This window comes from Boleophthalmus pectinirostris, unplaced genomic scaffold (genome assembly GCF_026225935.1).
Source record: "Boleophthalmus pectinirostris isolate CB_2022bp ecotype Guang Dong unplaced genomic scaffold, ASM2622593v1 HiC_scaffold_21, whole genome shotgun sequence".
In the NCBI taxonomy this organism is placed as follows: domain Eukaryota; kingdom Metazoa; phylum Chordata; class Actinopteri; order Gobiiformes; family Gobiidae; genus Boleophthalmus; species Boleophthalmus pectinirostris.
Genome location: NW_026571175.1, coordinates 13,006,708 through 13,022,120, shown reverse-complemented (window position 1 = coordinate 13,022,120; position 15,413 = coordinate 13,006,708). Strand labels below are relative to the sequence as shown.

At 35.7% G+C, this 15,413-nt stretch overlaps 2 protein-coding genes across 2 annotated transcripts; both read right to left on the bottom strand.

The window, feature by feature from the left end:
• Window positions 1-2,494: 2,494 nt before the first annotated feature.
• On the bottom strand, window positions 2,495-5,494 carry nudc (nudC nuclear distribution protein). Its single transcript, XM_020932759.2, has 9 exons — window positions 5,266-5,494; window positions 4,919-4,996; window positions 4,604-4,816; window positions 4,450-4,524; window positions 3,617-3,730; window positions 3,339-3,533; window positions 3,181-3,264; window positions 2,831-2,949; window positions 2,495-2,747 (listed from the first exon to the last, which is right to left on the bottom strand). The coding sequence occupies exons 1-9, from the start codon at window positions 5,338-5,340 to the stop codon at window positions 2,696-2,698; spliced, it is 1,005 nt and encodes a 334-aa protein (XP_020788418.1). The 5' UTR covers window positions 5,341-5,494; the 3' UTR covers window positions 2,495-2,695.
• Window positions 5,495-5,611: 117 nt separating this feature from the next.
• On the bottom strand, window positions 5,612-14,473 carry LOC110167301 (uncharacterized). The gene is made up of 25 exons (XM_055157381.1): window positions 14,357-14,473; window positions 13,707-13,836; window positions 13,447-13,608; window positions 12,753-12,890; window positions 12,532-12,680; window positions 12,336-12,439; window positions 12,083-12,272; window positions 11,868-11,999; window positions 11,646-11,789; window positions 11,429-11,564; window positions 11,154-11,304; window positions 10,929-11,065; window positions 10,657-10,768; window positions 10,465-10,528; window positions 9,973-10,176; window positions 9,760-9,905; window positions 9,407-9,525; window positions 9,053-9,174; window positions 8,430-8,527; window positions 8,215-8,351; window positions 8,011-8,135; window positions 7,773-7,918; window positions 7,535-7,637; window positions 6,900-7,033; window positions 5,612-6,813 (listed from the first exon to the last, which is right to left on the bottom strand). Exons 2-25 carry the CDS (start codon window positions 13,834-13,836, stop codon window positions 6,687-6,689), a joined length of 3,210 nt encoding a protein of 1,069 aa, XP_055013356.1. The 5' UTR covers window positions 14,357-14,473; the 3' UTR covers window positions 5,612-6,686.
• Between the last annotated feature and the right edge of the window lie 940 nt (window positions 14,474-15,413).

Sequence of the window (15,413 nt, the reverse complement as noted above, 5' to 3'; positions counted from 1 at the left end):
TGTGAGCAGAGTTGCCGCTTCACAGATCTGACCTGTAACTTGGTCTGGTTTGGTCTTCATGAAGATAGAATGTCATACTGTGAAATGTTCCAAACAAAGTGATAATGTCTCCATGGTGACAGACCCTCCACCAGAAAAGTTACAAAATGCAAGATTAAACTTTTTAAAATGTCTTAATGATTTAAAAATAAAAGTGAAAAATAAAGCTATATCAGATAAACAAAAATGTCATATACTTTCAGGAATTACCCTTGTGTTTGTCTCATATAACAAACAGTCTGTATGAGCTACATTATGCTATTATTTCTGTCTGATTTCCTATAAGGATCCGCCCTGTGCCAGAAAACCAGGGGTACAGTCTGGAGCTTGGAGCAGCCAGTGAGCTGTGTGGAGGGGAGGACTGTTTGTCAAAGCGGCCTCTGATGTTAATGAAGACATTCTGGTACCTGGGTGAGACATAGCTGTCAGCTGAGCAGACTGTGCCTTCTCCGTGCCCTCAGCCTCAGTCATAGTGCGGCCCCACCCATCTGCAAACACCAGCCACAGAAGCACGGCTCTCAAATCAAAGTAGTTTCTTAGAGGCTTTCAAACAATGAACAGTGATACAATGCTAATGTAAAAATCACAAAATCTTTCTAAAGGATGAATTCAGATGATAATAGGATGTCACCAAAAGTAGCTATTTTTTTTTTTTTTAATAAAAAGCTCTTCAAATTGTCTAATAATAATAATTGAAAAATTACTTTGTTTAGATATTTGATTAAGCTTAAACCTGCCTTTACATGCCCCTTTTTGAGTTTAGATATGTGTTAAATATACCTGTGAAGGCAGAATGTAATCAGTAAATTTGTCTCACTACCTATCATTAAACATCAATATGTATCCTACTTTTTAAAGGGCCCGCATTATGCTATTTCATGTTCTGTTTTAATGTTTCCTAGTCAAAAACATATCTAGCGTTGCGTTTTGTTTCATTCACACATATTTAGGCTGAGTTTCTCTCTCGAACTGAAAACACTGTTCCACCTTGTGATGTCATGTGGTAATACAGGAAGAGCTCCACTGTGAGCTCCATATGCCTTCACTGGTTGAATGATTTAGATGGTTTCAGCTCTGGATTTGCCAATCTCTACTAAACTGAAAATAAAAGGTAACATTACAAAGTGGAACAGAACATTTTGTGTGATATAGGACCTTTAAATTACAGACTCCACTGCCTAACAAATTGTTAGATTGAAAGGCCTAGAGTTGGTATTCAAGAAAGAAAAAAAAATCGATTTAAAAAAATAGAACAGCTACTTGAATTATAACAAGCCCTTTTTTTGACACGCTGCTTGAGTGTATATGCATGTGCAAAAATCACTAGTGCCTAGATGAGACAGATGAGTGAGCGGTGTTTTTGAACTACATGAGCCATTTCACACATTAGCAGCACTCACTAGTCTACAGAAGCTAATGCATGTCGGGCCTGGTCTGCACAGTGATGCCGACAGCCTCTCACCAGCCTGACAGGCCAGTCCAGTCAGATGTGGACACTCACGCCAGCCCAAAAGCCTTGTTAGCAAACTGCTCTGCACTGAGGGAGCATTTAGCAGAGGTCCATGAGATCAGTGTGGTCTCAGTGAGAAACAGCCCCTTCCACTCATTGGTAGAAATGTGATGATTGTCTTCAACATTTATCCAACATCCAGAGCGCTGCTGCTCAGATCCTGACTCAAACCAGGAAGCACAAACACATAAGTCCTGTGCTCAGGTCTCTGCACTGACTTCCTGTGTCTCAGTGAATAGACTATAAAGTGGCTCTGCTTGTGTTCATGTCTCTGCATGGCCTAGCAGGTACATCTCTGAGATTTTAGTGCCACATGAACCATGTGGCATGAAGACCTCAGAAACTGGCCTCCTGCTGGTGCCCAGAATCAGAACTACTCAGAGAATCAGGATTTCTGTTTTAAGCAGCTAAAATCTGGAACAGTCTTTAAGTCCAGGCTCAAGATGGTTCTGTTTAGCTGTGCATAACTGATTAATTTACCATTTACCAAGCTTTAATTTTGCACTCTTCTCGTTTAATGTTTATTTTCATAATTACTTGTTTTTATTTGTTTATATTGTGATTTTAATGTCTTTATTATTCTGTTAAGCATTTTAATTAATACAAGTACAACTTGCCTTGCCTTCATACTTAAGTGGAGAGAAGTTGAAAATTTTAAGAATTGATCTGCAATGAATACTGACCAAAATAAATGTAAGCCATTTCAAGCTCTCTCACTGTAAGTGAAATAAAATATGGTTACCATTTACATTTAGCTATCTGAAAAATGTTGTGCTTTCAAATCTGAAAATCAATAACTTAAAAGGCAATAGTGACCCCCAGTGTGCAAAGCCAATCACTGACAGAGATGTGTGAGTTCTAATTTGAATAGACAAAGCCTAATTTAATAATCTTATGAGGATAAAGACTTTAAATCTAACACAAACTTTTTCTCTAAATACAATGACTGATTTAATATTCTTTTATTTAAAAAATCTTTTCAAATATTTAACAGACATGCAAAAGAATATGTTACCACAGTTCTTGGACTAACAATAATAAAGAAATATTAAACTACTCAAGATTAAAGAAATGTGTATGAAGGAGCTAAACCTAAATGTTGGTTTGAATTGAATCTTTGATTTCTAAGCAGCAGAACCGTGAACCTCAGCTGAACTTGGCTTTAGAGAAATCCATCTCAGGGTGCTGCGCCATGAATCTGCATAAGACAAAATATGACTCATAAGTTAGTTAGAAAAATAAAAATTGTTAACCACAAATTAAAGTAACATGAGAACTAACTTTTTGAGGATGTCTTGTTTCTTTTGCTCTTCAGATGTGGGCAGCCCCATTGATTTCTGCCGTTGATCATACATCATTTTCTCTACCATGCCACGTGTCTCTCCATCCAAGTCTGACAGCTGGGCAAAGACCAAAGACAACATGTCAAAAATAAACACTGAACTGATAAAACCACCTTCTATAACAGTAACTAGTTTGCAACAAAATGTTATGCAATGATCTACAACATTCTGAAATTTTTAATTTTTTATTTCAATTTTACACTTGCTTTCTTATACAACCTTGAATCTTATATATCCTATCACAAAAAGAGGCCAGTGATAAACTGTGTTATAAATTTGGACATTTACCTTCGAATTTTCAGGACAGATTTTCTTGGTGTTTATTTCTGGGTCTGTAGTTACCAACTTGCTCCACCATTCCATTGTGTTTATCTGAAACCAGCAGACACACAATTGACAAACTCCAAAATGTAATTAAAAGATCTTCACATGACACTAAAATGTACCTTTTCCAAATGCACACAAACTATTTTCCCGTCATCAAGAAGCCAGGAGCTTTCTTCCACCTTCACCTCATTGTACAACTGCCCTTCGATAATAGGCGGGTGTCCTTTCAGTCCCACCTTAAGGCTACGCCGCTGGATATCCACAACCACGTCGCGACCCTTGATGCGGAACTTCACATCAAAAGGAATGGATATCTATAGAAAACAAGTTATAGACAAAATTTAGATCCAGCTTAAGATGAAATGGTTTATAGGATGCATATGAGACAGCCACTTACGTCCACTTCTGAGAGAGACTGTGTCCACTTGTAGTTAGAAAGGTCTGCTCCATTCCCTGAATTAGGTTTCAATTTATCTTTATCCTTCTCATCCTCTTCTCCTTCTGAGTCAGACTGACAGTAAAGTAAAAGAACAAGATTTCATTACTATCACAGATCTTTCTAAACCATAAAACTTAGTAATGCAAATATCTTATAGGGGTTTCTGCTTTGTTCTCTGGGAGATAACATTTGACATTCCTGGTCATTTTTAATGGTTTGTTATAAATAATATACTTAATAAATAAATCTCTTATCGCTAATTAGATTTTTTATTCTATTAATGACCATTAGACCACGGTCAGTGAGAAATCCAATGGTTAACTGCTATGTGTTAATATGGCATAACGCATAAATCGTTAAATGTGTATGTTACTGCTCTGTGACCATCGCTATGACATCACCATAGCAACAGATAAACAAATGCTCAACTGCTTTTAAATTGAGGATCTAGATTCATTAAAACACAGAAATAAGTGATATTTTAGAGGTTTACACACAGGGAACAGACTTTACAGATTCACTGGTGAGACATTTCAGTTTGTAGCTATAGTATAAGTGCATGAAACAACTTGGAGCTCTGTGCAGCTTTAATGACTCCGTGGTGTGAGTTAAAACTGCATAATGCACGGCTCCTTGTGTAATGCTTACTAAATCTATAATCATTCCACCAATATTTCTGACTCAGTGTAATGAGAAAGTTTAGATTTAGAATTGTTAATACATTTGAATAGACTGGCACACAGGTGTCAACTGCTGGATTAGTACATTATGTTTTCTTGAATCATACACACCTCCTTTTCTTTTTCAGTTTTGTCTAAGGGTTTTGCTTCAACTCCAGCTTGCATCCTCTCCTCCTCCTTTTTTTTCTAAAAAATACAAAGAAAAATGCACGGATTATGAATCATTTTTTAAAACAGAGCAACTACACATGTGTTTAGTGAATACCTTGTCCAGTTCAGACTGAAGCTTCTCTGCCTCTTCATCTGTCAGTTCCTGAATTTTAGGTCCATCATCTTTCTTCTTCTTCAACTCCTCTTCGGCTTTCAACTTGGCAGTTCTCTCTGCCTTTTCCTTCTTTTCCATCTCCTGTTTCTTCAGCTTTTCTTTGTGAGCTTTTAATGCTAACTTGCTATGACGATCAAATGCATCTTTGACCAGCTAATCAAAAAAAGAAAAAAGTATAACATAACAATAAATATAATGTAGAATAAAGGGTGTGCCTTGTCTTGTGTGTCTTGAAATGAATGAAACGGTACCCACCTTCTCTGGCGCTCCTTCTTCACCACCAGTGAAGAAATCTGTTTTCCGTCGAAGGAAGCTGAAAAATGTGTTTACTAGCTGTTTGAAAATCAAGACAGGAAAGCAATCCAGTTACATTTAGTACATGAGTATGATACAGTCTAATGAACCAGGCCATTCTAGAAATTTCTTCAACATGCTAATCAAAGTAAAAGACTTGTACGGGCATAGCTAATTAATGATTCTATTAGAGTTGCCTCATTTCTCATCCATAACACAACGCACATGGACACACAAGATAGCCCAGTCACGTTAGAGCTTTAATACAAATGATAGCTTTAGCATGTTAGCATCATATTTAACATTACCTCGTGTACTCCTCCGTCGTGTTGCTGGGCCATGACAAGCAACATTCCGTCATACTTTTCTTCATCGTCACCCATGTTGTTTAACAAAATGGTTTAATACGCTGTCCGTTAGATAAATATTTTTAATAATGGCAATACAAGTTTATAATATCGGAGATGGAGTAGAGTCGGTGGTGGTGCACTAGTCACGTTAGTCACTTCCGGGAAATACACTCCGCCTTCTTTTGAGTATACCAATAGAAGACGTGTATTTTTAATGTTTTTTTTTCACCAGAAATGATGATCACAAATGAATGTTGTTCTAACCTTTTTTAAAATAAGAACATAACAATATAATAAAATAAAATACATTACATAAACAATTTATTCATCTTTGCAGTGACATCATGCTGGGAGTGTTCTACATGTACCTCTAATGGTGGAACGTTTAGGAGTTACCATGGTGAGACAATGCACACATTTGCAAACAGTCAAGAACGCTTTGAGATTCTATGAAAACTCACGAAAAATCCAAAATTGATTTAAAGGTGTATTGTGGAACTTTTCTAGTGGAGGGTCTGTCAAAAGTTTTGTTTTTTTCATAGAGATGTTATTGTTTTGTCCGGAATCCTTTGCAGTATGGCATTAAACCTTTCAATGTTCATGTAAACCAAATCAGACTAAGCTACAGGTCAGATATGTGGAGAGGCAACATCGCTCATAATCAGAATGCCTGTTTTTCTAGGTATTTTTGAGCTATAAAGCCACCTGTAATTGAATAAATGTAAGGTAGATCAATTTAATGTCATTCTGTAGAACATTCTAAGCAGAGCAACGACATTTTCAGCAGGCTGTGATCAATACAAATGGCCCTACTCACCAAAAATGGTGAGTGTGAGTAATTAAAAAACTGTTGACTAGTTTGTGACTAATTTTATGTGTGAACGACTTTAACAGCATAAGTAAATTCGTTCTGGTCAGATTGTGTTAAAATAAACATCAGATTAAAGTCTAATAAAGCCTCAGACAGACTAGAGCCTAGAGGTCACATCACACCACCAGGGAATGTTGATGAAATCAGCTGCAAAGCATCAATATAAAAAAATCCAACCCTTTCATTTAAATATTTAGTGCATGGTAGCATGTGGGACTAAACCCGTTGATGCTCCCATGCTAAAATGACATTCATAAGCATGGAAAACATATTTCTATTATGTAGGCTGTAGGATAAAAGATAAGATAAAAGCCTTATTCCTAATCATGTCACAAAAATGATCCACAAGGCATACAATATTGTAAGGTTAAACAAACCAAATTAGTAAGGTATCAAGTTGGCTATATAATTTCTAAGTAAAATAAATCTGAAAGCTACAAAGAGTTTATAAAAAAATAAGGAATACAAACTAACTCTAATAGAAGATAAAACATGCAGTCTTTTGTTCCTACAAGCTAGTTTCCAAAATTTGACTCTCACGATATTCAGTTACCATGGCTTTCATGTGAGGACAGGGTTTCCAGTCAGTCCTTCTCAGCAGCTTTTGAGACTTGTCAAGTGGATCAAATCTCGACCTGAAGCCAGAAAGGAACCGTAAGTGTTAGCTACATATAAATATTAAAAATCAATCAATCAATCAATCAGTAAATAAAGCACTTACTTTTTAAGATGTTTTTCAATTGCTTTCCGTTCATAAACATCTTTATATTTTGTTATCACTGGATCAACATAGAGTTTCTTGGTGAGTGGACAGGTGAGTTTTTCTGGTAAAGGCTTCACAGTTTCAACCAATGTCTGTTATCATGAAAAAATATCATATACTACCAGCAATGGAAAGCGTTCTGAAAATTTGTATTCAAGCAAAAGTACAGTTACAGTTACTTGGCTATACTCACTTAGTAAGTTTATGCAAGTAAACATGAAAAATAGTACACATGAAAAATACTACATAATAGTTATGCAATTTTAAAACCATGCTTTAATGCAAAAAAAACAAAACTTCATAGCGCAACCTGTGAACGCTCAATGGAGCCTTGATTAGGTGATCTCCTGAATATTTTTTAGAATTATCCTGTTTGAACTTTAAAACTCCACAAAAAAGTACAACTACCTCCAGACCACACTATCTACATCAGTTACTGGTAATAAGTGGTAAGTTACTGGTAAGTTAGTAAGTTCTTTCCACCTCTGTAAACTACAGAACAATTACAGACAAATAAATCAAGACCATAACATTATAAAGTGTCAAGCAGAAGCTCTTATTACTCCTTTCATTTGCAATTAATATTTTTGTACCTTTTCCATTTCATCCAGTGATTTCCCAGCACTCTTTTGAGTGTGTTTTTTGGCTTCTTCGTCATACTTCTTGGGACTTGTCAGGTACTCCTCAGCCAATATGCTAAAATTTTTTATTGTTGTTATTAGACAAGCTTACATATATTTCTATTTACATCTAACAATGACATATATTATAGTCATTAAATATAGTTAACTTTTTATAGAATATTGATGTTGCTAATGATTCACACCATACCTGTCCAGTGGATCTTGAGGTTCTGGAGCAATCAACAGTCCGTAAACAGCATTAAGGATCTCTCTCATCGTGATGTGTGCGTTGTATCCACGGTCAAATATGTTGTGGCAAATGCGACCCACATTGTTGATATTGCAGTGATATATCTTTGTTCATGTTGAGAAAGTAATTTGAAATCAGACAATTCTAGAAAGTACAGATGGATAACTATGTGTAATAAAGTTTATTTTCAGGATACAGAAGTGATGAAGCGGACTGTTGGTGGTTTCACTGGGTAGTCAGGACCAAATTGACAGAAGAGCTCAAACACTCCAGTCTCATAAGGTGTATCCGGAGGGCCTTCCATAAGAAGTTTCCAAAATGCTGTATGTGAATTATTTAAAGGATTATTGAAAAGTACAGTGTATAAATCTGTGCACATGCCAAATGCATCTTGACTTACTAAAGTCTGTTTCTGATGGGAAGATTTGAAAGAAAGGATGTGGATGACAATGCAGGTTCTTCAGCTCCTCCAAGATCCTTCTGTCCCTCTCCATGAAACGTCCATCTTTGGCCTCATGAATTTTCTTTTTCAGTGCACTATGTCAAAGCTTAAAGTTTACAGCCCTGCACATTCTCATTATAATGGTTAATAAGTTGAAGCTTGAGTATGCTTACTCTTCTGTCACAGTGACTTTATTGGTCACCTCACTGGGCAGAACAGCCTCTGGGATGCCATCATATCCACGAACTGCAAAAAGTCCTTTTAGAAAATCCTATTGAACAAATTATGCTATTATTTTACATTTTAAGAAATATGGTACTTTTAAGTAGATAAAATTTATTAAAGCACCACCACGTGACATTTCATATCCATGAAATGCAAAAAGTCCTTTTAGAAAATCCTATTGAACAAATTATGCTATTATTTTAAATTTTAAGAAGTATGGTATTTTTAAGTAGATAAAATGTATTAAAGCACCACCACGTGACATTTCTGGTGGCGAGTATACCCTCTGTAGTACTTCATGGAGATAGGAACTTAAAGCCATACTTTACAATCTCTGTGGATATTGATACATTTTATGTCATACTGTGGATTGTCCCAGGCAAAGCAATAAACATTTCCATGGAGACAAACAGGTGATGTGCCCACGTCCAGGCAAAACCACTCATAATAAGGATGTATGTTTTTCCATTTTTTAAAGGCAATAAAACACTCACAGTGAAATTAATGCTTTTAATTTTAACTTACATTTTGGAGTAAAATGTTCTGTGGTGGAGCCTAAATATTTTATTACCATGGTAACAGAGGTGATATCTGCTTTGTTCTTCATCTTTCGAATGCTATAAGACAGAACAGTTTCTGTCTCAAATAATTTGAGACCATCTTTGCTTGTGTCAGGTTTAAAACAACAGCCACCTAACAGAAGAAAAGAAAACTATATAGTTAAATGCTGTTGTTTATTTAACTCATAGGTAGAGTTTATTTATGATCAAGGGTACACATAACATATAACATATTTATTGTTTTTGAAAGAAAAAATCTTCCCATAATTGAATCTTATCATTATTTGTAATAATAATTTGCTCCAGAAACGTAATCATCTGGATTGTTGTTCATTACAAAATATTCAAACTGAAGGCGAGCTTACCAGTTGCAATGCTGATTCCGTGAAGCATATGGTTCTCTACTTTTCCAAGAAGAACTGAATCCAGAGTGATGTCACATTTGATCAGACTGACAGCAACATCATCTGGCTTATATTTGGATCTATTTACAAAATATAGCAGAAGAATAGAATATCATATTCTTAATGAAAAAAATTAATATTAAAGCACATCTGATATTATCTGATACATTTGCACCAATGGCAGTAGTTGGCTGCACTTTGCCTATCTGGCTGACACACTGAGCAGCTTTTGAAACAATTTTTTTTTTTTTTTTTTTTTTTAGCTTTTAAGCTGTTTTAACATCATATCCATCTTTATACATTACATTCATTACCCAACATCATTCCCGTCTGTGAGGCACAGAATGCGCAGGACACAATCTGGAAATTTTGCCTTGACTTTTTCTAACTCGAGTCTCCCATGCTCAAGAGCATCATAAAGCAGTGTGCGTCCACTTGGCTGAAGATTCTGAACACTATCCTGAAAACACAAACAACCTTTAGTGCAATCACAGCAGAAAGACAGAATGCAGCTTCATATTATTAACCTTAAATGTTTCAAGTGTTTCTGTGAAGGTCTGAAGAGTTTTCACTGCAGAATCAAATTTCACAAGGCCAATGATGTGATGGAAATCATACGCCATGCTCCGATTGGCAAAGTTATTGAAGAGTTCTTTGACAGCATGAATCTTTTGGATATCCACACTTCCATAGCACTTCTCATTCATAGATGAGCTTGTATCTATTAGCACCTGTCACAAAAACCAAATATTACATATGCATTACAGAGTTCATTTGGTGAATATTCTTGGCCAATCAGTCAATACTATGTTAAAACATTGTGTATGAAGAAAATATAAATAACTTTTAATTTATTTTTTAAAATAGTTGTTTTATATGAATGTGGACATTTAATGTACAGTATACAGAAACATGTACTGTAAAATCACAAGCAAGACATGAAGTAAAGTTCTGATTTTAGCTGTACTTTTTCACATTTTACATCAATAAATAAATTAACAATACAATAAAACAAATACCAAAATAGCTTCTTTTGGGATTCTGATTGTGGCCAGAGATTGATCTTTTCTGTGATCTCCAGATCTGCAAAGAACAAAATTTAAAGGAATATGGTAATTACCAGCTTTAATTTTACAGTCATTGCAATTTATTTACATTTACATTTCATTGCAATCACTGTATCAACTATTATTATGTTTATGTTTACTCACTGTGCAGCCAAAACATCTACATCCACATTTTGTGTTTTGCCAGACAGACAATCATACACAGTTATTATTTCAGGCTTCAACTTGTCTTTGTGCAAATAAACACCAAGGTTATCTGCAAATGAAATAATTCCTTTCTTATAAGTTACAAAAGATGCACAGTTTGTAGGAGTATTTATTATGTAGTCTGCATTATATTTTAATAATCTTCTAAAGTTACCATGACTGATCTAGCCAGCCAATGACAAACAGAGTAAAGAACATAATATTTGTACCTTTGCTAAGGTACACCAAGCGTGTATCTTGTTGTCCCAGATCCTTCAGCAGAAGTGGAGGAGTCACATGGAGCAACGGAAAAGCCTTCATTTCCTCAGTCATAACTTCAAGAGTCTTTTTTGCTTCCAGCTGAAAGCTAGAGTTAAACAGAATAGAATATACATCTTTAACTAAATTATTCTATTCAGAAAGCATTCTTTTTTAGCAAATGACATTCAACATACTTCTGACCAGACACACTGTCATGAGAAATCCACAAGTGATATGTTCGTATTGATGGATGAACACTGAGCAGGATTTTCTCAATGTCAGTGCATCTCTTCAGTGAGGTGGACATCAGTACCTGCTCAGTGCAGAGTGGGATAGTTTCATTGTCTGAAAACAGTAAAAATCATTGATGACTTTGTATGGCTAGAAACGATGCAATCTTCTCTCTAACCCAGTCTCTAACCCAGATGGCTGTGGAGGATGAGATAAATGAATGCCAGACAAACTGTACCTCTGATTATTTGCAGTACATCTGCCCTCTCCATGGTCCCTGGCAGCCCAGGTACAGTGACTGGTTCACAGAAATGCCTGCCATTCTCCGAAAATAGTGACACTGGTGCATAGATTTCATGATGAGAGTGACCTTTCTATTCAACAAAAAGTGTACAAGTTGAAAGAAAACACAAATCCTTTGCTTCAATGATAAGTAATATGTTCCAGTCTTAGACCTTGGTTTCTGACATAATATAAGACCAGCAGAACAGTGAATGCTCAAAGACTTCTTGGTCCTCTATGATCCTGCCTCCATCACAGGATTCCAGTTTTGGGAGGATCTCCCGAAACAGTGTGTACAAGCCTTCAATCACTGCAATCTTATGTATACAAATTGGATGAACATGCATTATGTACTGTGCATTTCAAACAGTGGATCAAACAATTACATTATCTACCTTTTGAGACCTGGACAAACTTTGATTCTTCTGCAGAATCTGATGCAGACTTTGGGCAAGGGGGTTGCATCCAGTCACCTTTCGAATGTAGCCAATGAGGTCGCCATGTTGGACAACAGGAGCATTATTTTTCTAGAAACAAAGAAAGAAAGTGTATATATGCACTTACATATATCATTAGAGGACTTCATAGTGATTAAAACTGTGATATTTACAATGACATAAAGAGAAGCAAAGAAAACACTGATTCCTTTTTTGGTTTGCTGAACCGAGGGTGTAATGTCATTTAAAAATAATGTATTTGGCTCCAGGGGATCCTCAGTAAAGGAGGACAGAGAGAAATTCAGTGTTGCCCCCTCTGTGATGCCAAGTCCAAACAGAGTACTGCCAGAGCCATTGTCACCCCTGTAATCAAAATCCAAAAATGCTTGAGTTTGCTATTGCTACCTACAACTAGTAGATACTCACCTGTAATGAAGAACATTACTTGGAATTCCACTTATCCCACTAAGCTTGTTCTTCAGGTTTGCAACTGTGTCAGATGCCAAATCCACATTAACTTCAAAGTCTCCCTGTAAAATAAAAGTGACAAAATTTTTACTACATTAATTTAGAATTAAATGTTTTCACCAATTAGGCTATATAAAGCAGAATATGAGCATACCTTTAGCATAACATGACAGCGGACAGTATCAGTTCCCAACACTTGGTCCGGACTCTTCAAACTTTTTGTTGATGTCAGTAGATTTTCTTTGGAAGTAAATATGGCATAGATGACATCTCCACCCTTGATATGTCTGTCCTCCAAAGACCCTGTGAGTGATAAAATATAGTATGAGGAATCTAGGCCAAATACAGTTGATCTTTCTAAACAGCTTTACTCACATGTGTTGAAAAAGGGGTCGTCAGTCAGGGGCATTCCATCCACTGTGTAGAGGCAGACTCCTTTAGAAGAACCAATATTCTCTGCATGCCCAATCCTCAGCATCAGATCTTCCACTGTGTTCTGAGCAGGATCCATATCTGCAAGATAAAGAGAAATAGTTGAGTGTCAGTAGCCTCTTTTTATTAGACCTTTGCCACAATTTACAGCACTAAATATTTAGTCGTAGTAGTGACATGTGCTGTGCTTATCTTTATCTGCCGTCCCTATGCAACTTTGCAGTCAACTACAGACTAAGCCAAAGGTAGCCTAATTAAGGACCAACCCCTCCCATCTGATAGGAACTGAATTTTCTCTGGCCCATTTTTATATTAAAGTGACTTGTTTTAATATTTTAAGTAGTATATTTCTTTTTAAGTATCTCTTTTATCAAATAATTGTTAATAAAGTCTAATTCCTGATTTTAGTCTAATTATGTAACAATAGTAAACAATTATGAGTTGTTTTTAGAATACTTTTACATCTTATTTGACATAAGTATATATGTCTATAGAAGTTCTTGTTATTGTTGTCATATAAAAATAATAGAACTCACTCTTGGGTGCAGTATCAACAGTATCAACACACTTCAGGCTATAGATTTTATGGGTAAGTCCGTTAAAAATTATGAAGACACAAACCATAGTTATTTCATACCTGAGATGATCTTTATCTCTGGACACAAGGGATAAGTGTACTTTAAAGAGAATGCTTTCATGGACTTGTGCACACGTAAAGATGTATCTGGTACAGGAGCTCTGAGTCTGCCAATGAACCTCTGCATCTCTCTGAAACGATTCTTCTCCACATGAGTCAGCCCTGCTCACAAATAACACAATGGGTAAACCTGCTGTTAGGTTTATCTAGACATTTAAAACAAATGAACATTTTCATAAAAAATAATAATAAGTAGTTACCAAGGCTGGTCAGGTCTTCTTCAGTGACACTGTCAATAAAATCTTGTTCATCTTTCACTCCTAATTTTTGAAATGATGAATAGTAGGATTCCAGCCTGTGCTTCTCCAGCAAACTGTAAATCTTGTCCATCTGAAACCCCCCCCCCCCAAAAAAAAAAACCACTGTTGTGGTAAAATAAAATGTAACTTAACAGTAATAACTACTAGTAGCAGCTACTTGTAAGAACTTAGTTGAAATGAAAACTTACCTTAGCATTACAGACATAAATTGGGTCATTTGCTTTCTGTTTGTTTAAAGTGTGTCATTTAAGGAAAGTGAAAGTTAAGCAGACCCACGAAAACTACTTTCGAATTAACTATGATAGACTTATTGTTTAAAAGGAAACAACTTACTAAATGTTCAGGTAAGAAGTTTAAGTTAAAGTTAACTTGGTGTGCCAATTTTATATATATATATATATATATATATATATATATATATATATATATATATATATATATATATATATATATATAATATATATATATATATATATATATATATATATATACATACACATACATACACACACACACACACACACACAGTTTTTTAGCACAAAGCTACGCATGAATGAAACTTGGAACATGTTCAGGGCAAAAAGACTTACCTCAAACCTGGACGATGATTCCTGATGACAGACCACGGCCACACCGTTTAAGTAGTAGTAATAGTTGCACTGCACGGGCACTCCCGTTTAAAGTTCCTTATATACAACCTGTTGACTTGCTCAGCCAAAGTGAAAATGAAACTTAAGACTACTTGGACAAGGAAACCACCATGATTTTTTATATTATAATATAAACAAACAACAATACATTAATACAAACAGACAACAACATATGTTTTTATGTTAAAATTCTATTTTGCCATAGAAGTACACCTGAAGTGAAAAACTGAAATGAAAAAGTCTTCCCCTCCAGTGTGAACACATAACTATCAACTGCCCAGGTTTGAGGAGGCTCTTGATGCAGTTGTACAGCTGATTAAGGAATGGACCTCAGCAGTCAAATTGAGGATGAAAGCTCAAATTATGGAGTATCCCAGCAGAAATATGAAGAGGGTGTGAGAATAGACCATAGAAATAAGTTGGAGGCTAAGGAGGGGTAGGGAAGAGGGGGGAAAAGGACAAAAGCAGAGCATGACAAAGAGAAGAGTGATTATGAGTAAGACGAAGAGGAACAGGAGGACAAATACAAGGAAAAAGAAATGAAGAGAAAAGAGGATGGACAGAAGGAGAGTGAAGTGGAAAAAAGGAAGAACTATCTAGGGAAACTACATTATGAAATTACCAAGTCATCAAAACACTGTTTGTACCCCACCTGTTCTAATTCCTGGGGTAAGGAGTTATGGTTTAATCAGAATTAGTTTGCCTGGGTTGATGTGGAGTTTTTTTTTTTTTTTTTTTGGAACTTTATTTTTAAGAAGGTTTTAGGGCATACAAAGAATAATGAAGAAACTTTACAAATCAAGCAAGATTACATGTACAATCAACAGCTCACATATCACGATTCATTGTTCATGGATTGTATGTAACAGTCCCATCTTTTCCAATGTTTTTCTCCCTTGTGTCGTTGTAGGCGAAGACCGAATGTCATGGTTTCCATTGTTCTGATTTGTCCGATAATTTGTCTCAGAAGTCCCATTGTAAGTGCCTCCTTTTTCAG